The sequence below is a fragment of the Balaenoptera musculus genome, chromosome 2 (genome assembly GCF_009873245.2).
Source record: "Balaenoptera musculus isolate JJ_BM4_2016_0621 chromosome 2, mBalMus1.pri.v3, whole genome shotgun sequence".
Lineage (NCBI taxonomy): Eukaryota > Metazoa > Chordata > Mammalia > Artiodactyla > Balaenopteridae > Balaenoptera > Balaenoptera musculus.
The window spans coordinates 137,827,019-137,850,286 of record NC_045786.1 but is presented as its reverse complement, the minus strand read 5'-3'; the positions used below and the strand labels follow the sequence as shown (position 1 = coordinate 137,850,286).

Genomic DNA, 23,268 nt, shown 5'->3' with positions numbered 1-23,268 from the left:
ACTTTCTCTCTCACAGTAGCTGTGAAGCCCACAAGCCAAGAACTCTCCTTCCCAGCCCATAATCTACAGCTGTTCATGATACCACCTGCTCCCTGCCACTTCATCCTCTCATCTGCATTGTCATAAATGGAGTAGGGGCCGTGTTGTTTTTTTCTCATGCCCCACTTGTACTCTGTCCATAGCAAATATTCCATAAATGCTGTTGACTGATTTTGATGACACCCAGTCTGCAGTGACCTGCAAATGAACACATGGTTTTTCTGTGGATCATTTACTGCAGTAGTTTTCATTAGAATCATCCAGGGAGTTTTAAAAACATCCTGATGCCCTGCTAACCAACTACCTGCCTCTACCTTCCCTACTCTGGGACCAGTGAAATCAGAATCTCTGGAGAGTGGGCTTGGGTATCTGGGTATTCTGATTTCATTGGTCTGAGGTTGGCGTGGAGTTGAGAACAACTGATTTACATCATCTTCACTGTCAACAGAGTATGTATCAGGGGCTTATTACTAAGGGCCAGGCACTGTTTCAAGCTCTTACATGCATTATCTAGTTGAATCCTCACACTGGCACTGAAAAGATGGTACCGTCAACATCCGAATTTCATAGAAGAGGAAGTTAAGGTTTAGAGAAATTCATTGGACCATTGGTACAGAGCTATGGGGGTATTTAGCCTGAATCCAGCTCTAGCTCTTAATTGTGACCACACAATTTGCTTCAGCCCGGAATTTTAAGGGACAGATTGAGCATTTTCTTGAAAATTCAGTTATCCAGGAATCTTAATATGGATTCATGCTTTACCCAAGGATCTAGGAAAAGAAATGTTAGAGACCATGGGGTGGGTGTGGTATCTGTTTCTACAGAGCTATAGAGAGGCGTTATCTCTAGGCCTGCATCTACCAGAAATTACCACCAGATGGCAGCAGACACTGTATATTTAAAACCTCAAAGCTTAAAAAAGCAGCACAATTGAGAGAAATGTCAGAACTAGGTAAGTTGGGTCACAACTAGATAAGCAAATAACTGGTAGTCTGAAAGGATCATGTTTACTTGATTCTTTACCTGGAAGCTCTCAAAGGAATTCTGCTCACATTATGGAAAAGTTAGGAAGACCCCTGGTTGCTGGATTAACTGTAGGTGGGAAGGTGAAAAGAGTTTGGTTTTTCGATAATTTACCCTCCTGGTAGGTCCGGCTGAGTGACTTCTGACTGTGTCCTTCATTGGGCTTTATCCTGCTCTGTATTCTGGATCTCTCTTCTGTGGAAACCTTAGTCCTGCTGTATAATTCCATTTAAAAAGATTTATTAATTGCCTACTGAACGTCTAGCATACAGCATTCAGGATGCTATGTGAACTATATAAGGCGAATAAGAATTGGCAAGCTAGTGGGGGAAAAAAATGAAAATATGGGAAACAATTCGATTTATGTGAAAATGAGACAGGTGAAGTTTCTCTTGCTTTTAGTAAGCTCTCTGATAATAGAATAATGTAGAATAGTTATTTGACTGAATTGGGAAAATACAATTTCAAGGCTGGAAGAGGTCTTAGAGGTCAGTTAGTGCAGTGGCTCCCAAAGTAGGGTCCCCGACTCGCAGCATGGGCATCACCTGCGAGCTTGTTAGGGATGCACGTTCCCCGGTGCCACCCAGCCTTCCTGAAGCTGAGGCTCTGGGGGAGGGGCTGCTCCACCTGTGTCCTCACAAGCCCTCCAGGTGACTCTGTCATGGCTCAAGTCTAGACACTGAGTGATTTAATCAGAACTACAGAGCAAACGTACCTCTAAAGAAGGCTCACACCTAGGCTGGTCGGGCTCATTTCAGCCCCCGTTTGCCACTGGCTGCAGCTATGACACACGGCAGTGGGTTCAGGATTAATAAAAGTAAGTGTCCCCTCACACTGAGGCCTGGGTGCTGGGAGTTTGGGGGACTTGAATTTGTACCAGCTGATAACTCGGGTGATTTTTTTGCAATGGGGCACGTTTGGGGTCTTGGTCGGATGCACACATGTTGAGATGATATAAAGGGGCTCTGAGGAGTGGGTCAGTGGTTTATTTGGTATTTGAGGCCCCTTCCAATGTTGAAACTGAGAATGGAAGACTATAAGAGTGACTCAAAGGGGGCTTCAAGGGCTAAAGTGTACAAAGAGGCTGGGGAGGGGATGGGGGTGGAGGGAAGGGTGGGATTTGGGCAAGGTAGGCTTTTGAGTGCTTTCCACCCAGCTTCACTCCGAAGGCAGGAGAGTGTTTGGTCTGAAGGCAATCTGGTGTTCTGGGGTAACTATGGGTGATTATCAAACAAGAAAAGTTCAGCGACAGCCTCAGCCTCAGACGGGCCGAACACCTTGGGTTCGAAATATGCCTGGAACAGCCGCATCATGATGGCACAGGTGGTGAGCAAGTGAAACCATTAGACCAGCCCTTCTCAAGCTTTATGCATATTTGAATCACCTGGGGCTCTTGTTCAAATGCAGATTCTTATTCAGCAGCGGGCCTGGGATGAAGTCTGAGAATCTGCATTTGTCACAGGTTTCCAGGTGGTGCTGATACCGCTGGTCTGGGGACCACACTTGGAGAGGCTAGGCGCCTTGCACCGAGCATTCCCTCCACCCCGCCCCACCCCCACACCTATGTTAAATTGGAAATAGAATTCTGCTTCCAAGCCCTGTTGGTTTAATGATATCTACCCCAGATTTTCAACACATTCTTTCATATTCTCCCATAAGTACACTCATCTCTGTCAGGCTTGGTTTGGAAAATGCGGACAGCACACATAGGGCAGGAGAGCAGCACAGTGTTCAGGAACGTGGGCTAGGGAGACTTCTTCTCTGGGTTCAAATCCAGATGGCCTGTTGGGTCAGCCGATAGCAAAGAGGAAGGCTCCAGTCCTTCCAGGTTGGCCCTGGCTTGCCATTAATGAACCCCAGGTGTACTTGCCTCCCTGCCTGGCCCTTATGTCTCTCTCTTCAGCCCTTGCGGGGGCAGGGGGCAGGGAGAGGGGAGGAGAAGGGTTTCAGAATCCAGGACAGGTGAAGACGCGTGCTGTGCGGCCCTGGCTGAGTGAGGGGTACAGCTGATGGCCTTCCTGCTCCCCGACTTTCGTGGTCACCGGTGACAGCGGAGCTGCTGTGGCTTCTCAGTGACAGACACCATTCTGTGCTCGGCCGCAAGCAGACGGCCCCCTATCCAGCAGTGCTTGTGTGCAGAGAACTCAGGGGTTCATCCTGCTGAGAAGCCAGGCTCCTGACGCCAGGAGATTCTCATTCTTCCCTGGTAGTGCTGCTAACTGCCACTTTTGCAAATGTTGCTTTTGAGATACGTCCATCCTGGAGTTTGGCCTGAGAGGCCACAATCACAGCAGGGTTTTACCCATGTTGCTCCTGTAGGCCAGGGCCCACGAGAGAAAGAGACAAGGTGTCTTAGTACCGGGACTGGTTCCAGTCTAGGTGGTCGGCTGAGGGGTCGAGGATGGCTGGTTCAAGGCCGTGACCTGGGAAACGCCCCTCTCCCACTTTGGCATTCCTTAGCCGGCCAGTACCCAGGCTTGAGGCAGTATCCCCACCCCAGCTTCCTGCTCTCCCTCGTGACACACTCTAAAGAAACTGGCCTGCAAGTACGTCGTTTAAAAGTCGGCTCTCACCATACGATCCAGCAATCCCACTACTGGGCATATACCCTGAGAAAACCATAGTTCAAAAAGAGTCATGTACCAAAATGTTCATTGCAGCTCTATTTACAATAGCCAGGACGTGGAAGCAACCTAAATGTCCATCGACAGATGAATGGATAAAGAAGATGTGGCACATATATACAATGGAATACTACTCAGCCATAAAAAGAAATGAAATGGAGGTATTTGTAATGAGGTGGATGGAGTTAGAGTCTGTCATACAGAGTGAAGTAAGTCAGAAAGAGAAAAACAAATACAGTATGCTAACACATATATACGGAATCTAAGGAAAAAAAAAAGCCATGAAGAACCTAGTGGCAAGACGGGAATAAAGACACAGACCTACTAGAGAATGGACTTGAGGATATGGGGAGATGGTGGGGTGAGATGTGACAGGGTGAGAGAGTGTCATGGACATATATACACTACCAAATGTAAAATAGATAGCTAGTGGGAAGCAGCCGCATAGCACAGGGAGATCAGCTCGGTGCTTTGTGACCACCTAGAGGGGTGGGATAGGGAGGGTGGGAGGGAGGGAGATGCAAGAGGGAAGAGATATGGGAACATGTTGTATATGTATAACTGATTCACTTTGTTATAAAGCAGAAGCTAACACACCATTGTAAGGCAATTATACTTCAATAAAGATGTTTAAAAAATAAAAATAAAAAAAAAATAAAGATAAAAAAAAAAAAAAAAAAAAGTCGGCTCTCAGACTCTCTGTAGTCAAGCCAAAGCTCTGAGCTCTAGAAATCCCTTTCAGAGAGACGCTCCATAACGCAGTAGGAGGGACAAGAGTCGCATAGGCTGGGTTGGCAGGACCTAAATAGATTTGGTTTATAGACCAGGCCTTATTGCCTCCCCAGTGTGAGCTGAGGGGGTAACATGACGAGTCACCCTGTACAAAAGCCCCTCACTTCATTGCCTACCCGACTGTTTGGAATTCTACCCAACAGATGAACCAGAGTTCTGAAGGCTCTTTGTCTTCAAAGGACTCCACTCAAAGTCCAAGTATCAGTTTGTTTCAGGGGCTTGGGGAGAGAGCTAATGTTTAATAGCAGCTGCCACGTGCTGGCAGGGTTTGCACGTGACTTCATTATAACCTGCCTTCAGCAGATGCTTGGCTGGCTCGTGCAGTGCTGCGAGCGTGTCTCAGGCGAGGCTGGCGGGGCTGCAGTGGTGCCCGAGGTGACTAGGTGTGGCGAAGTGGAGGGAACCAGGTCGAATGATTCTGTCCAGGGCTGACTTTGAGGGTAGAAATAACGAGTTCCTATCAGTTTATCTTTCCGAACACATGCGCTTCTTGAAGTTGTTTTTGTTAACTCTGAGCCACAGTTAGCTCAGGACAAAGATGAGGGGCACTGCTCCTTGGTTTGTTCATGTGAGAAAATCTAATTATTCACAGTAAGATGGAACCCTATAGCCAGGTTCAGAGATTTATTTCTTTTTCTGTGGCTCAGGGATTAATCAATTGGTTTTGAGATCACCACTCTTCCTTGTTAGTAACTCTGACCAGATGAGTAATTTTGAATTAGTTATAGATCTTCCTTAGCCATGTGACCTCAGCAACATTTGTTAGAATATAACTGAGGAGGCTAGATTATCCTCCCTGAGGCTGGGAATGGAAATGTTGGGACAATGCTTCTAAATTAAATTTGTCACAGAGCCTTATTGGCAGAGTCTAGAACCATGGGAATCAACTTGGGTAATGGTTCTTTTCCACCACATCCTCCTAACATTAGGAACAATGTTTCAACCAGCAAAGACTCTGATGGTCATGATTCTTTTTTTTTTTTTTTAAACATCTTTATTGGAGTATAATTGCTTTACAATGGTGTGTTAGTTTCTGCTTTATAACAAAGTGAATCAGTTATACATATACATATATCCCCATATCTCCTCTCTCTTGCGTCTCCCTCCCTCCGACCTTCCCTATCCCACACCTCTAGGTGGTCACAAAGAACCGAGCTGATCTCCCTGTGCTATGCGGCTGCTTCCCACTAGCTATCCATTCTACATTTGGTAGTGTATATATGTCCATGGCACTCTCTCACCCTGTCACATCTCACCCCTCCCCCTCCCCATATCCTCAAGTCCATTCTCTAGTAGGTCTGTGTCTTTATTCCCGTCTTGCCACTAGGTTCTTCATGACCTTTATTTTCCCTTAGATTCCATATATATGTGTTAGCATACTGTATTTGTTTTTCTCTTCTGACTTATTTCACTCTTTATGACAGACTCTAACTCCATCCACCTCACTACAAATACCTCCATTTCATTTCTTTTTATGGCTGAGTAATATTCCATTGTATATATGTGCCACATCTTCTTTATCCATTCATCCGATGATGGACACTTAGGTTGCTTCCATGTCCTGGCTATTGTAAATAGAGCTGCAATGAACATTTTGGTACATGACTCTTTTTGAATTATGGTTTTCTCAGGGTTTATGCCCAGTAGTGGGATTGCTGGGTCATATGGTAGTTCTATTTGTAGTTTTTTAAGGAACCTCCATACTGTTCTCCATAGTGGCTGTATCAATTTACATTCCCACCAACAGTGCAAGAGTGTTCCCTTTTCTCCACACCCTCTCCAGCATTTATTGTTTCTAGATTTTTTGATGATGGCCATTCTGACCGGTGTGAGATGATATCTCATTGTAGTTTTGATTTGCATTTCTCTAATGATTAATGATGTTGAGCATTCTTTCATGTGTCTGTTGGCAATCTGTATATCTTCTTTGGAGAAATGTCTATTTAGGTCTTCTGCCCATTTTTGGATTGGGTTGTTTGTTTTTTTGTTATTGAGCTGCATGAGCTGCTTGTAAATCTTGGAGATTAATCCTTTGTCAGTTGCTTCCTTTGCAAATATTTTCTCCCATTCTGAGGGTTGTCTTTTGGTCTTGTTTATGGTTTCCTTGCTGTGCAAAAGCTTTTAAGTTTCATTAGGTCCCATTTGTTTATTTGTGTTTTTATTTCCATTTCTCTAGGAGCTGGGTCAAAAAGGATCTTGCTGTGATTTATGTCATAGAGTGTTCTGCCTATGTTTTCCTCTAAGAGTTTGATAGTGTGTGGCCTTACGAGGGTCATGATTCTTAAATTTTAATGTGCATACGAATCACCTGGAGATCTTCTTCAAATGCATTTTCAGATTCAGTAGGCTGGGGACGGAGCCTGAGATTCTGCACTTCTAATAAGGTCCCTGGCAATGCTGCTGGTTGGTGGACCAGACTCTGAGTGGTAAGGTTCTAGAACCGTGGTTCTCAAAGTATGGTATACAGACCAGCATCAGCATCACCAGGAAACCTGTCAGAAACGTAAGTATTAATACCTAGGCACCATCCCAGACGTGTAGAATCAGCAACACTGCAGGTGGGGCCCGGTGACTGGGTTTTAACAAGCCCTACAGGCGATTCTGATCCCTGCTGGAGCCTGAGAACCACTGTTCCACGAAATGAATTATTCCTACATGTCATCCTCCAGTGGAATGCATTCCAATACCTAACGGTCCTTTACTGCTGAGAGGTCTTCCTTAGGTCTAGCCTCAAATTGTTTTGCTTAATTATTCCAGTTCTTTTAGGCATTCTCGAGGTCATTTTTCAAGGTCCTAATCATAGAGTTTTAGTCCTATAAGGAGCTTTAAGATGTGTTCTGATTTCTTTTCCTCGTGCTTTACGCTCCCCCGTGAACCTTGTGAACCTCTGGGCTTTCAAAGTAGCTGGTGGAAAGCATTAAAGTGAAAGGTAAATTGAAGAACTATCTATAACCCATTTGTTGTTATATTCTATCGGTGCTCATCACTTTCTTCTGTGTCAGAGGTTTGGGCCAATTTGGAGTTTAAAGATATTTTTTCCACTGCCTTAGAGTCTCCACTCCTATCCTAGTATTATTAAATTTTTCTAAGGACAGAGCAGTGGGAAAGAATAATTAAACTGCTTATATGCAGTTTTATTGGATTCAAAATTAAATAGAGGCCAGGGAGGATGTTCTGGGTGCAATTAATGCACAGAAGCGAACAATTGTGGTGGATTGCTATAGAACTGGGGAGAACTGGGGGGGCACAAGGGGCACAGAGAGCATTTTTAGAAGGCAAGGGAAACAGAAAGAGGTTTCAGAATCAGGCAGTAATCCTTGCTGTATTGAATTTTTCAAACTGGTTTATATTAGTAAAATATGATTATGGAGGAAAAGGGTGTGAACTCTTTTTTCAGGCTGTGAGTCCCTGATGAATGGGGACACCCCAATGACTGTGTGATTGAGTGAGGGTAGGCAACTCCAGCCCGAATCGTTCCAGCTGGAACGATTTCTGGGGGAGGGGCAGGCAAGCAGGAGCTGCACTGAAGCCCTGTACCTTAGCTCAGAGGAGCCAAATCACTTTTCCAATCTGGGCATCTGTGGGCATCCTTTTCTAGTCGTGTGCCTCGGTATTGATATGAGAGGTCTCCTCCACTCTCCAGTTCCTGAGAGTAGTTGGCTAAAACACCCATCAGCCAGAGAGGGGAAACTGGTTGCTTTTAGGAGCCTTGAGTGTGGTGCTAGGTTTTCCAAGTTCTCCACTGCTTGGGCCTGCCCAACATCTGACTTTGATGTTCCACAGACATTTATACAGTGGTTCTTGCAAATGCACACGGAAATCCCAAAGAGAATTTTATTTATTATGATTTTTTTTTTTTTTTAGTATAGAGGTATCAAATTGAGCAAAAAGACATATCTCCAGATAATTGTGAAAAAAGTCTAGACAAATGCATAACTGCAAATAACAATTACCAGGAAACTCACAGTGGGAATAAGCATGGTCTAATGTTCACTCCAAAGGACTTAAGATGTATGCATTTGGACAGACTGAACAACCCGCTGATTTTGACCTAAATAAATGACCCAGGATGTATGGTACCAAAAGCTCTGTCAAAGAAATTGGGCCCTAACTGTCAGTTGCTTAACCACTTCCCCTCTAGCCCATGAACTTGTAACATTAGAAACTTTTTGTAGTGGAGTGTGGGATGCAAGGAAAAAAAGATAAAGCGGCATTTTCACCCAAGCAGAGCGTGTGCTAACTGATTAAGCACTGAGGGTGCCAGTCCATTGCCTTACATTATTGTTTGGCCAGGTTCTCCAACTTGAAGAAATATTTCTGACAGAATGAGCATATTTCAGGAATCTTGGAGAATTTAGAGTTAATCCCGGTTATTCAGGGGTTGACCCTCACTTTGGGAAAACATCCAGGATCCTGGATTTTCTTCCTTCTAACACTTAATCCATCTTCTTCCTACTCCTTGATCCCCATCCCCTATCTCTTTTTGTACCTTTTCACAGCTTGTTAGGCAATTCAAATAAAGAGCAGGCAAAGAATATAACATGAAAAAAAAAATATGGGTGAAACTAAAATTTATGAAATTGACTCAGTAATCCTGGATCTGGAATTGGTATGGGTAGGAAGAAATTGGAACTCTTGGCCAAATATGTTATTCTGGTTAGTGATAGTCATCAATCAATAAATGAATGGTTATTTGCCTATCCACACCTTGAATCCTACAATGATTTAGTTTTCTGTAATTATAAATATTTTTAAGATATTCAGAATATCTTGGTTGTCATTTAGGTAGACAATAAATTTGCCCCAAGTGATCAGAGGAGGTAATATCTGTACCGTTAGTCCCCATATGCCTAGCCAAATGGATCATTATCCCCGCTCCAAACTCTTAATGAATCAAGATAAGAAAAATGTACCTGTCCTGCGGTGTCATACAGTCCGAGCAAGTGTTGCTTGCCTCCCACTGTCACAGTAACTAGGGGAGAAGAGAAAAGAGGAGAGTCTGTAAATGCAAGCTTCAATCAGGAGTCTTCACGTTTCTCTATGCCAGCATCTCTTTGGGCAGCAAGGACAAGCATATGCCTCACCCGTGTATATTCTAAACCAAGTTGACAGCATGCTTGCCAAATGAAAGGCAACCGTGGGCTGCAGTGAGAGCAGATGGGCTGAGCCAAGTCCAAATTTCTCAACCGAGGTGGATACTATTGGTGCCACTAGGGCACTCTGCAGGCTGTTCATTGATCCTGATTAGGCCCTATAATATCAAGCTCCTGAAGGAAAAGGATGCTGGACTCTTTCTTGGTTAGGTTATTTTCTTCTTTCATTTGGCTTGAGCCACCTTTCGGGATATAGACTCGTGTAAGCAACCTTTCTGTTAGAAATCTTGCGGCTTTTATTTGTCATCAAAATATTAAAAAACCCTGAAAACAAAGGATATTAACCCAGCTGCCTATGTTATAGTCTATAAGGCAAAGCTAATAATGAAATGCGAAGGGCTTAACATTTATTTCAAAAAGTGTTTTTATTAAATATCTCTGTGCTTTAGCTCAACTGATTCATTACAGTTTGAACCTTAGTTGCAGTAGGAGGTGTTTTATATGGGTTTCATCTCACATACCTGAAGGGCATATATAGAGTGAAAAGTAGAGAGTTTGATTTACTCAGCAGGCTTATTGCCTCGCCAAGCAATGATGTCCAAAAGTGAGAGGTAATAGAGGGATACCAGCTGCTCTTTACATGGCTGGAAATGAAATAAAGTCTCAACCTGAAACTAAACTGAGATTGAACAATCGAAGGCAAGAGTAATATGATTCTCCCGGTGAATGGAAAGAGCAGATTTAAATTTCCACAAAAATGTAATCTCTTTTTGGAAAAAGAGTAAAATATGAAGGAGAATGTGATTTTTCCTAGTTGATTCAAAAATGTACAAATGCCGGGATTTACATTCACTATCTTATAATAACCTATAATGAAATACAATCAGAAAAAATAACTGAATCACTATACTGTACCCCTAAAACTAACACATTATTGTGAGTCAACTATGTTTCAATACAAATGTGCAAGTCCAACATAAAAATGATTTTTGATTTCTCCTACCATTAGCTGTGCAGGAAACGAAAGATAAATGGAATAGCAACCTTTTATAACCATATCCCTAAAATATGCCAGCCAAATTCTCTAGCCTGATGCTCGGAGTTGCTGCTTTGGTACTGATCTGACTTGTATTTGTTTTCAGGTTCAGGGCCTACGTGTATGCAAAGTGCTTCTTAATGGCTCTTTCTTTGAAAAGCACTTGTTTAAAAGCACTGCCTTCCCAGACACTGGGAACAAGTTTTCTAATCTACTCAGATCAACGTGTGTTCAGCTTGATAACATGGCAGCAGCTGCGCAGATGAGCTTTTACATGTGTGTTTTTAAGGGGTGAACCCAGCTCCATCCAACGCTAGTGACAACATCGAAGAGGGGCGCCTAAACATTTTTACTTCCTTTCATAAGCCAGGCTAGCAATGGAAATGAAGGTGAGATGGTGCAGCCCCGATCTCATCCTGTTATATTTTCCTCTTCCTGCACACTTGGAGCCCAGTCAGATGTTCCTAAAGTCTGCCTAAATGGTTTCTTTAATGGCCAATTCACCACCTAGACATGGATCAGGAATGAAGGGAAGAAAGCCAGCCATTACAACATGGAATTTCCTGCCTCTAGTGAGCCCAGTACTTACAGGTTAGGGGCAGCCGTTCTGGAGACCCCCTTGGATGGTCCCCTGACCTAGAGGCCCAGGGCCATCTGCGGAGTAAGTACTAGAAGCTGACTCACCCTCACGGCCCCACTGGGCACTGCAGAATTTCCAAAGCGATGGCTCTGACCTTTGTCACTGGAGCCCTGAAGCTCTTGTTTGAGTTTTCTCAGAGAACAAACATTCCTTCCAGCCTGCTTTTCCTCAGGCCTCACGCTTTTCTCCCTTGGCAGCTCTGACTGCAGAGAATTGTACCAGGCCTGAGGCGAGCGCCAGCCCGGGAAAGGTGGCCGTCGGGCTGAGAGTCTGAGCCCAGCCTTCCCTTCCTTCTGTCCTTCCCTCCCTCAAGAGTTTATTGGGTTCTGGGACTGCCCTCAGTGTTGGGAGCGTAAAGGCCAGATCCAACTCGTCCTGTCACGGAGCGTGGAGAGGAGGGTACAGGGCAGTGCAGTGATCACTATGCTGGCGGCAGTGTGGATGGGTGTGGGAGCGTGCAGAAGGGGCACCACTGCACGTGCACACGCGCACTGCTCGAGTGTGGTCAGAGAAGTCTTTCTGGAGGACACGTCTGAGCTGCGTCCCAAGGATGGCCAAGAATTACCCAGGGTGCACTGGGGGTGGGACGAGGTGTGGTTCACGAGCTACCCAGGGTGCACTGGGGGAGACAGGGCATGTAGGTTCAGGCCCACCCGACTCACTAATACAGCCTTTATTCTGAAGGCTTTGTTAAACTATGAAAGTCCTGAATTCTTGTTCCCAAAGAAAGCGAAAAAGAAGGAACGAAAATAATTTACTTGCGTTAAGGCAAAATGGTGAGAGGAGGGAGGATGAGTTTTTTTGGGTGGAAGCCAGGTCAGCTTTCAGCTTTGCTGCCTACTCTGTTGGACCAGCCCTGCTGGAGGAATCCTGAGGGAACAGGGCAGTGCCCTCGTGCCCCCATCTCTGGAAATCACTTTCATTCTCTCTTCTCTGCCCTTTGATTCTCCCATTTTATCAGAAGGAAGATAAGTGGGTCACACAGTTGATGACTGAGAATATCAAGGGACAGACAGCCAGAGACAGATCCAAGCATTACTCACATATTGTGGAACATGCAAATGGCTTTGTGAGTCCTTATCTTGGACTAGCAATGGATGCCTTATCGCTTTCCAACCTGGGCTCTATGAGGCTCCTCAGTTTGGAAATGAATTAGTCAGATCAGCATAGAAGGAAGGTATGCTCTAAAAATGATCATAGGAAATGTAGAGACGTTGAGAGAGCAGGATCTTTTTAGTCAGATGGTTCTGCGTTTGAATCCTATCTTTGCTATTCACTGTCTGAATGACCTTGGGAAAGTCACCTAACACCTCTGAGCCCCCCTTTCCCTATTTGTTAAAAATGGTGAGAGCATCACCCATCAAAGAGAATACTTGTGAGGAGGAAGTTAAATGAGAAAATGCCTGGCACACAGCCTGGCCCATAGTAGGTGCTGAGAAGTTGTTATTTCCTCTCCTTCAACAAATGCTTATTGAACCTCTTCTAAGACCAGGGACAGTCTATCTTGCTCTCCCCTGTATACCCAGTGCATGTGAAATGGCACAATAAATTTATAATATTTGTGAATTACTGGTCACTTTCTACCCTAAATGGTAGCTATTTAGATCAATGTCATGTGTCTCTGACCGGACAGGTAGGCCCTTGAGGACAGAATCTCCATACCCCATACCCCACACAGTACACAACACAGTTCTTGGCATACGTAGTAGTTGCTGAATCTACAGAACAGAAATGAAGCCCCAGGGGCAACTCAGGCAGAAGGAGGTCCTTCGAAATGTGCAGAGCTTCAGCTTGAAGCATCCTGGCAAGACGCTAACTGCTGGGAAGTACCTGCAGCCAGCAAACCTGCCTGGCAGACAGTGGTCAGGCTAAAATCCCAGATCACCTTCTATTCTCGGAGCCGTTAGAGTTTTTTTTTTTTGAGCTTAGAGAGGTTTTAAAGAGAGTGGATCAAATGACCTGCTAATGGCTCAGATGGTTCTCTCAATAAAGCGTGGAAAGTTGCCAGTGGCTTGTTAAGTATGAAACTGAAGGCCTTCCTCTCCAAATCCATTAAGCTCTTGGCTTCCTTGGGTTTGTTCTTGGTGCAGATTGGATGGTTAATTTTATGAGTTGGAGTGAGGTGCTAATGAAGTTGAAGTCTCGGGTTTGGTCTCCTGAGGGTCAGTTGCTTTCACCCAGAGGAGGAAGTGTCCCGGCAGGACGTGAGCCTGTCCCCTCTCCCCACCACCCCGTCTCAGCATTTCAGTCACCTCATGAAACTGCATGTCATTTGCAAACCCAGATGAGGAAGTGTTGGTCATTCCCTGTAAGCCAGCTCAGACCATCAGTCCAGCCCATCAGCAGCACTAGGAACCTGGTTCACAGCCCCTGCCTTGTTGGGTGGTGGGCTGGCCATCTCATCCACCAAGAGCAATCTTTTGGAGCCGATGTGATGAATATCTGATGAATCCTGAGAACCGGCATGGTGGAAATGCCAGGTCAGGTAAGAGGAAGCCTCCCAGTGCCCCTCTGTTCCCAGCACATAGCCGGCTGTCTGCATCACTCATGTCAAATGTACTCTATTTGGCAGCTAGGATGAGGCATACCTGACTATGCCTCATCCTAATGGTACTAGGGTGGTACTAATGGTACTAATAATACCTTTAGTACCATCCTAGGCACTATTTTGGAGGAAGAAACACTAGATTTATAGATATAGCAAGAAATAGAATTTTAATTAAGTTAAAAATATGGCCCCATGCAAATATGTCAAAGATTTATTAACTCGTTAATGAGAGAATCAGTAAGATGATAAATCTTGTTCAAAGAGCATTTTGAAGAACTGGGCATTTATAGGTACTTCAAAAGCAAAATGTTAGAATAAGATGGCTAAGTTCCATGGAAAACTGCTTGTTGTCCTACGGAAAAGATAGCCTTTGGTGTTCTCCTTTCTACTAAACAGGAATTATTTGCATCTTGACCCAACAAGATTTACAAGTTAACATGTAACTTCAGAAAATCTAAACTTTTAGTTGATAGCAGAATCAGACAAAGGTAAGTTCCCCTAGATTACTAAGCCTCGGGGGAAGGGTGTTGAACACTGCCTTAGCATGGACAGTTGCATGTTCTCAGCCTTATATCCAAGTTCCAGATAATTTTTCTTCATGACCGAATTCAAGTCCATACTTAGCTATCTACTCATTTGGTGAGATGTTGGGTAGGTCAGTAGGTTTCTCCCTCACCTGGAAGATAAACACATTGTCTTTACCCTAAAGAGGTATAAAAACTCTTTATTAGCTGTTCCAAAGTCAGGGGTAATCATCACTACAGTTTGTCTATGTCTGGGGTGCTGCACAAAAAGGAGAGTTTAAATGAAGAATCTCAGTTCTGACCCTCGTCATGCTTGCTGACTGAGTATCTTCAGCAGTGTTCGCTGACCTTTTCCCTCTCTGAACTGACCCTCATCCCCTGCTCCTCGTCCTTTCTAGAAGATCCCATCTGGGGCTGTGACTCACTTAGCACCAGGGTCTGCTCTTAGGAGCTGCTTGTGTGTGTTCGTGACGTGCCTTAAGCCTCACAAATGTGCATGTTCATTTTATAAGGAAGCAACTCAGAGGCATCTGGGATGACATTTCCCTCAAATTAAAATAAGTTAGAAAACAGAATGAAACTAGAAATAGATAATACACTTTCATAAATATGAATGGTGGTGAATTCCTTCCTGGTGTGGTTTCATCCTTCCAACTTACGTGTTCCTGTTAAGGCAGCTTGAAAACCTCATCCATCTACACTGGCCCCCCCCTCAGCCAGCTCGTTTCCTTTCTTTGCAGAGAATGCCTCTTGTTTCCTAAGCAGCAGCGTGTGTGTGTGTGTGTGTGTGTGTGTGTATGTGTGAAATAAAAGTTGTTCAGGCAAGTCTCTTATTTGATGTACTGGTGTCAGGTCCTGTTTCCGTAGAACAAAGACTGAGGGGGAAACCAAACAATCTCCCTGAGAATCCATTAGGACACTGAGCTGAGGGTTTTCTTTCGTTAGGTGTGTATATTCGTCCTACAGTAACAAGAGTTCCTTGTGAACAGGGTAACATACCTCTGCCATGCATCTCCATCCCTGGTCATGTTTCTTTTCTCCTTTAGGTATGCCTGTTATGACAGGGGATTTAGTTTGTAGTTGTTTGTTTAGTCTGTAGTGTAACCACCCCAGATTTTAAGGCAGAAGAACTGGCTGGAGGCCTGAACTCACTGTGAGCAAACTCTAGGATCTCGAGCAAGTTACAGCTTCCCTACGTTCTCAGTTCTTACTGGAAGTTTGAGGAGAAAAGAAGATCATGAATATAAACATTGTGTACAAGAAAGCTAACACAAACATAAGGTGACATCAGTGAGCAAATGGCTTCTTAACAATACTTCTGGGAACAGAGCTTGCTGAAATGAAGTTGGGTATGGGGTGGGTGTTCAGGAAAGGTCTACCCTTGTCAGTACTTGTTTGATGAGGGAGGAGGGGGAGGAGGAGAAGGAAGGGGGGTGAAAGGAAAGAGGAAGGGGAGGAGCTTGTGTGGTTCCAGGACCTTTGGAACTGGCTGGGGATGAGGCCAAACCAAAGACAGAGCCACGATTCCATGACATTCATATCCTGGGATTTTGGAGTCTTGCTTGGCCTCACCCTTCCTTCCTCAACATTCATTTGGTCTCTACATCCTGCCACTTCTACCTGCTAAGTATCTCTAGATACTCGGACTCCCCTTCCCATCTGTGTAGCTGTCCTCATGCAACCCGCAACCTTGTCAATTGCAAAAGTCTCCTAATCAACATTCATTTCTCCAGGCTCATTCATTTCTCAGGATTAATGTAGCTGTGGCTCCCAATCATCTCCGAGATAAAATTCAAATACTTTCCAAGAGTGTACAATGTCCTTGTAATCTGGCCTTTGGTTTACCTTTCCAGATCTCTCTTATTTTTTACCCTCCTACAATCCAAACTTCTTGCAGTCTGTTATACTCACAATGTCTTTGTTTAAGTTGTTCCCTCTGGAAATCTGGAAAAGAAATTCTGGAATGCTTTCCCCACACCTGTCAGCCTGGAAAACTTCCATAACCTGGAAAACTCACTTTTGTAGCGCCCCCCTTATGTCCTCCAACTACCTTAAGTGTCTTTCCATGCTTACTTGCCCATTGGGCCTTAAAGTGCTGTGTTATTTATCTTCATGTACCAAGATCTAGCACGGGCCTGGCATGTGGCTCCATAAATATTGGTTCAGTGACTGAAAAGTGAATTAAACTCCAACTAAAGCGGAGGTTTTCTCTGAGGCATATATTTTCTCCAGATGAGTCTTTGCCCTTTCCCGAAAGGGTCACCATGAGCTTTTCTGGATGGTAGTAGTAGTGGTAGGATGAGCTCATCAGCGGTGGTGTCCTACACTAAAGCTGGCCTACCTTTTACAAGGGGATGCCATGGAAATGTGGCTAACCTGGGTGGGATCAGTGTTTGGGGTACTCTGCCACTTTTCCAGGCAACTTCCACCAGCTACAGGGCTGCCAGACTCCATCAGTGGGGCAGGACCACTGGCAAGGTGTCCTGAGGTTCACTGTGGCCATATAAGCCATAGTAGCCAGGCTCCCTGGCATGAACTACAGAGTACAGGGGAGCTGTCTTTTGATTAGGACTTTGGGAAGCAGTGACTGAATTATAAGTGAAGCCTGCATGTTGAGGTGTGTGGTCTGCAAACCAGGGTGTGCTTTTTGCATGATCCTCTGTATAAAGAGATACTTAAAAAAAAAAAAAACAACCCAGCTCCTTCAGTGACATTCATACATTGCTAGAAACTCATAATAATTAAGCTGCCATTGAGGTATGGTGGAATAAATACCTAATTTAGAGGCAGATACTTTTATTTTCAGCCTTGACCTAGACTTGTTGAAATCGATGTTTCATGGCAGTCACCAGGGGAAGCTAGTGTTTTGTTTCTTTTTGGAATTTTAGAATTTTATTTATTTTTTAATATAGCAGGTTCTTATTAGTTATCCATTTTATACATATTAGTGTATATACGTCAATCCCAATCTCCCAGTTCATCACACCCCCCCCACCTCCCTGCTACTTTCCCCCCTTGGTGTCCATACGTTTGTTCTCTACATCTGTATCTCTATCTCTGTCCTGAAAACCGGTTCATCTGTACCATTTTTCTAGGTTCCACATATATGCGTTAATATACGATATTTGTTTTTCTCTTTCTGACTTACTTCACTCTGTATGACAGTCTCTAGATCCATCCACGTCTCTACAAATGACCCAATTTCGTTCCTTTTTATGGCTGAGTAATATTCCATTGTATATATGTGCCACATCTTCTTTATCCATTTGTCTGTCAATGGGCATTTAGGTTGGGGAAGCTAGTTTAAAAAACACAGAGTCCCTGGTTTCACATCCCACCCCTAGATTCCAAGGAAGTAGGTCTGGGGTGGGGCCCAGAAGTCTGCATTTTTATCAGACTCTCTAAGTGAGTGATTCAGATCTGAATTTCAGTTTGCTCATCTTTAAGATGAGAATAATAATAAGCTTGATGACTCTAGAGCATCCTGTCCACTTTAGAAAGTTTTGTGAATAACAGATGAGGTAATATAAGGGAAAAATGTTAAAATTTATAAAATGCTACACAGATATTATCTTTTTGATCCTATCTGACACACAGTACAGGCACAAGATGGTCTGTGTGTAGCAGCAGTCCTTTCCCCTCCTTGTCTAGAAATAGTCACTAAGGAAATCCAAACACCTAGGTGATGATAAAAGTGGAATAGTGTATTCCTGTGAAGAGTGTTCAATGAATTATTAGGCTCATAAAAATTCTATCAGGTACCAGCTGTAACTACTTAGAAAATATGATGGAAAATATCCTTTTCACAAGGACAACAAAAACTATAAAGTGTCTAGTAATGGGAAGACCTTTATGAAAAAAAGATCTTCCCATTACCTGCTGAGAAACATAAAAGAAGAAAAATGGGGAAACAGCTCATGGTCTAGGGTGGGAAGCTCTGTATCTTAAAGATGTTAGATCTTCTCAATTTAATATGTTTAGAGTAATTCCAATAGAATTTTTGAATTGGGAACATGACAGAGCGATTATAGCAGTTATATTCAAAATTTAGTTGGGGAGAATAGCTAATAATTAAAAAAGAATGACAGGATAATTGTGCTAATATATGTTAACATGGATTATAAAGTTATTAAAGCAGTATAGCATCAGCGCAAGAATCAATGATCCAGAACAGGAATCTCAGCCACTGAACCTATGCTACATATGTAATGATTTAGTATATGATAAGTGGCAATGGGGAAAGATGAATTAGTCAATATATGGCATTCAGATAGTTGGTTACTGTTTGGAAATAAAAAAAAGGACTCTGAAAATATAAAAGCAAATGAAGAAAACCATAAAGAAAATGATTGATATATTGACTAAAAAAGTCACATATGTTCACATATATTGTCAAAAATAGTCAAGAAGGTTATTGTCTTTGATGCATAAGGGTGCTTTCTGATTAACAAGAATAATAATTAAAACAGAAGAAAATATATAAAGAATATAGAAAATTTACAAGTAAATAAAAGGCCAATGAATATTGGAGTAAAAAAAATCAAATTAAACAAGATGCAATCTTTGGCTTGTCAAATTGGCAAAGATGAAGAGAATGACACCCAGGGCTGGTGAATACATAAAGAGGTGGCAGGTATATGCTGCTGGAGGATATGTAAATTGATTCAAGTTTTCTGTCAAGTCGTTTGGCAGTATAGATCAAAAGTCTAACCAGGGGTCTCCCTCTGACTCGGCAATCCTGTTTCTGCAACGTATCCTCAGGCAAAATCATATAAGTGTGCGAGAATATACACGTATAAAACTATATATCACCAAAAAGTTTATAATAGTAACAGTTGGAAACAACCTAAATGTTCAGCAGTTGGGGATTGGCCCTTATCAGTTATGGAACAACCTTACAATGGAAATTTTGAAAGAACATTGAGGTAAAATATTTAGGGTATAATGTCTAGGGAGTAGGAGATAGAATTCTATATTAAATAGGTAAAAATATTTATAGGAAACTCTTTTTATTTTTTCCATACTTGGTTACCATGAACATGTAAATCAGAAAAAAAAAAAGACATTTGGGTGCTTAAAAATTGTGGTTATTTTGTTGTTCTTATTACTGTTATATGTAGATTGGAGTCAACGTCATCTAAATTGTCTCCCATCACGGAAGTTCTACCATTTCTTCTTGGTTCACTCTCTAATTTTGTCTTAGGCTTATCCAGATTTACTTTAGGTTGTAGGACCAAGCTTATATTTTTATGAGGAGGAATATGTGATGAATAGGTCTACTGCAGTGGAGGTTTATGAGCTGTGTATTGCAGAGCAACTCATCTTTTTCAGAGAATTATGATGAACCACTAATGCTCTACCTATATTTGCATTTCGTAGGTACCAAGAAAACACTGTGCATTTGAAGATGTTGGAATCTGCCAAATGTATTTGTTGCAAACCAAAAGAAATATATGAGCTGTAAAGACAACAGCAGTAAATTGGTTCTAAATATAGAACAATGTCTAGGCAGAGTGAAATAAACTAGTCAAGTGAATATTTAGACTGTGTGTTTCTGCTCTCAATAACTTCTTTTCCAAAGCGTTACAAGATTATTTGGAGAACATTAAGCGATTTTTCTCTGTTTTCTACTTTCGTGTATGGTTGTTGTCCTGGATTATATTTACTCATTTGCCTCTTTGTTATTCAGGATCCTAGAATTTTATGTATTTGTGGTTTTCTCCCTTTATTTATTTCATTTATCTTAGTCTAATATGGGGTTCTTTACAGGTAGCATATTTATTTTCTAGTTCTTAAGAACTGTCAAGAAATATTAATAGTTGCTGGTTAATTATGATCAAAGGAGGATGTGTGACAATTTGAGATAAAACAGTTCTTGGCTCTTTTCTGCAATGAATATCTAAGAGATTGTCTTGTATAACTTTATTAAGTATTTTCTCAGAATTTGCATAGGGTAACATCTACCACTTTTATGTCCTTGTTCACATGTTTTTCCCCAATTGTTTTTCTTCAGACCATCTAAAAAGAAAAGTATAATTTTGGGGATGCTTGTTAGCAATGTAAATTTCATGGCTAGTCAGTCCCATTAAGGAGAGGTTCATAGCCAGTAAAAGGGATGCCCCAAATGTCAGCTACCATCAGAACCTGTGGTGCGCATTGTCACCCAAAGCTAGAAAGAGGCTTCATGAAATGCTTGGCACTTGAGGTCAACTGGGTCAGTGGATTAGCAATGTGAGGCTTTGAATTCTTATTCATGTTTTTGCTTTTCTGTCAGATTTTAGGTGAGGTACCATTAATCTAGTAGAGTTCCTGTGCATTTTCAAGTATTTAAAAGATGTAACAAATGAGTGGGGAACCATGTGGTATATGGTCTCATGTGGTTTCACATTCAAGGACACACAACACTAACAGCCTAAAGTCCTCATAAACCACTCTAACCTTAAGTGAAAGATAAAGATACCAAAGGGGGATTCAAATTATAAACCATAGCACTGCCTCTTAAAATCATCTTTTTCTCAGTATTTTTCTCAGCCTACCATAGCCTTGAAGTTTTGCCACTTCTCTCCGTTCATCACCAGCACACCTTCTGTAAATATCTTGGTCTCTTTCTGCCACACAAGAAAGCCAAGGCTTGATTGGCACTCTCCTTTGGGCTTTGGAGGAGAGGAAATCTGAGTAGCCAAAGGCACTTTCTCTCTTCAGCAAAAGGAGGAAGGGAAGGATAATAAACATTTATAATATCTGTTCTTGTGTCCCTGACACGTTTATAATTCAGGTATTTGTTTTATAAGTCAAGGGGTTGTTTGCCAGACTCTTAGGATAGTAGCACCATGTCTTTCTCCTGGAACCCATAGACACTCAGCAGTTTAAATAACCACATTGTCAAGGACACCATAGGTAGATGGAACTGCAGACTCTGCTAGACCACAAGGTGAAAGGCTCAAAGGTAGAAAGTGGATAGAGAGAAGATGACGGTCCTCCTGAGTCATCACTAACTGGTCAGAAGCAAAAGGAGGTTGTGCCAGTGGAAGTTGTGTGGACACAGGGTCAGGACTGCATGTGTGGAGGGGTGTGAATACCACAGGCCACTAGCACTGTGGTCTAGAGAATGTGAAGTTAGGCATGCAGGACCTGGTAGGGCAGTGGAGCTGGGGAAGCTTTGCCACTAACTACAGAGAAATTACCATATCAAAGAGGAGAAAAAGAAGTCAAATTTGCTGGGGACAAAAATGGGGGTGGGAGTGAGAAATAAGATGGAGAGGAAGGAAAGAGGACTTGGGAAGGGGGTGGGTTATTCTAATTGGCATCAATCTTCAGAAGCCCAGTGTGGATCCCACCACAGCGCAGGTCCAGGAGCTGGTTCAGTCTAGATACCTAGGCAGTTTGGGCCTAGCTCGGATATCTCCTGGGTTGCCCTAAATTGACCTGGTCACCCAGAGAGCTCTCTGACTTGTGGCTTCTCTGTCCTTCCCTTGGTCTTGACCTATGACTCTCCACTGGGAAAACCCACACCTATTCTGAAGGATTATTAAACTCCTGATTTGAGCTGGCTGTGTCAGGAAGGGCGTATGGGCCTGGGCTCAGTTCTTGAGTGGCTAGCTGTCAGGGGTGCCTAGGACTGGGTGGAGAGAGGGCTGATAAAGAAACTCTTGTCACTTCTGTCTGGCCTGTTCTTTTCTGGATGGAATGACATGCTACTGAGTCCTGTCTTCCATGATGGCACTGATAACGGGACAAGGGTAGACCAAGGATGTTGCAGAAGACCAAAGTGTTGGCATGGTCAGGAAGGCCACACCAACTCATGTCTATTACCTTTGCTGCGGCTCTGCTGTCCCTACCTTGTGATGCTTGTGCCTCTCCTCTCCTCCCATTATGAATTTCTAATAAGGGCTGTGATGACTGATTTTATATGTCAACTTGGCTGGACCATGGAATGCCTAGATATTTGGTCAAATATTATTCTGTGTGTTTCTGTGGGGGTTGTTTTTGGATAAAATTAACATTTTAATCAGTAAAGCAGATTGTCCTCCATAATGTGGGTGGGCCTCATCTAATCATTTGAAGGTCTGAGTAGAATGAAAAGACCCACCCTCTCCTGAGTCATAGGGAATTCTCCAACAGAGTGCCTTTGGACTCCATCTGTACCACTGGCTCTCCTGGGTCTTAAGACTACTGGTCCACACTGCAGATATGGAACTCCCAGTCTCTGTACTCACCTGAGCCAATCCCTTATAATAGATCTTTTTCTCTATATATTCACGTCCTATTTGTTCTGTTTCTCTGGAGAACCCTGACTAATACAAGGGCTCTACATTAGGACTGTACAGTCTGATCTACAAGCTCTCAGCTAGAGGACAAGTGTATAGCATAATATTTGGCCTATCATAATGATTCAACAAGTAGATAATAAATAAAAGAATATTTTTTGTGACAGAGTTTGTTAGGTGAGAACTGATACCAGTGCCAGTTGGTGTATAGTGTGGCAGGTGAGGGACACAGGGCATGAGCTATAGAAGAATGAGGCTGATAAATAAAGGTGCTGATTTGCAGATGGCTTGGTCACCAATGACCCAAAGCATCCCTCTATTAATGATATAGAAGGCATCCTTGGTGTAGTCAAGGCAAGAGCTTCTTCTTCAGGCTCCAAGAAATATAGCTCCAAAATGGAGATAGAAAAGATAGCACATGCAGCAGGTGGCCCTTCATCCGAGTGTGAGATGGGGAGAGAGAAGAGCCGGAGCTGTTTTTTCCCCTGCTGTCATCAAGAAGTGCATGTGAATCATGAGGATGTTTGGTGAAGGATGGGGAGGTGGGGTTGGCTGGTAATGATGGCTCTTGTGAATGTGCAGATTCTGATTCAGTCGGTCTGGTGAGGCCTGAGAATTTACATTTCTAATAAGCTTCTAGCTGGTGCCCTTGCTACTGCTCTGCAGGCCTCACTTCAAGTGA

At 43.1% G+C, this 23,268-nt stretch overlaps 1 protein-coding gene across 1 annotated transcript in view; it reads right to left on the bottom strand.

Moving 5' to 3' along the window:
- The window catches only part of RHOJ (ras homolog family member J), an 84,246-nt gene that overhangs the window by 13,880 nt on the left and 47,098 nt on the right, over positions 1-23,268 (bottom strand). The window contains exon 2 of the mRNA XM_036844655.1: positions 9,392-9,450. Coding sequence (XP_036700550.1) covers positions 9,392-9,450 — 59 coding nt within the window. The remainder of the gene's footprint in view (positions 1-9,391; positions 9,451-23,268) is intronic.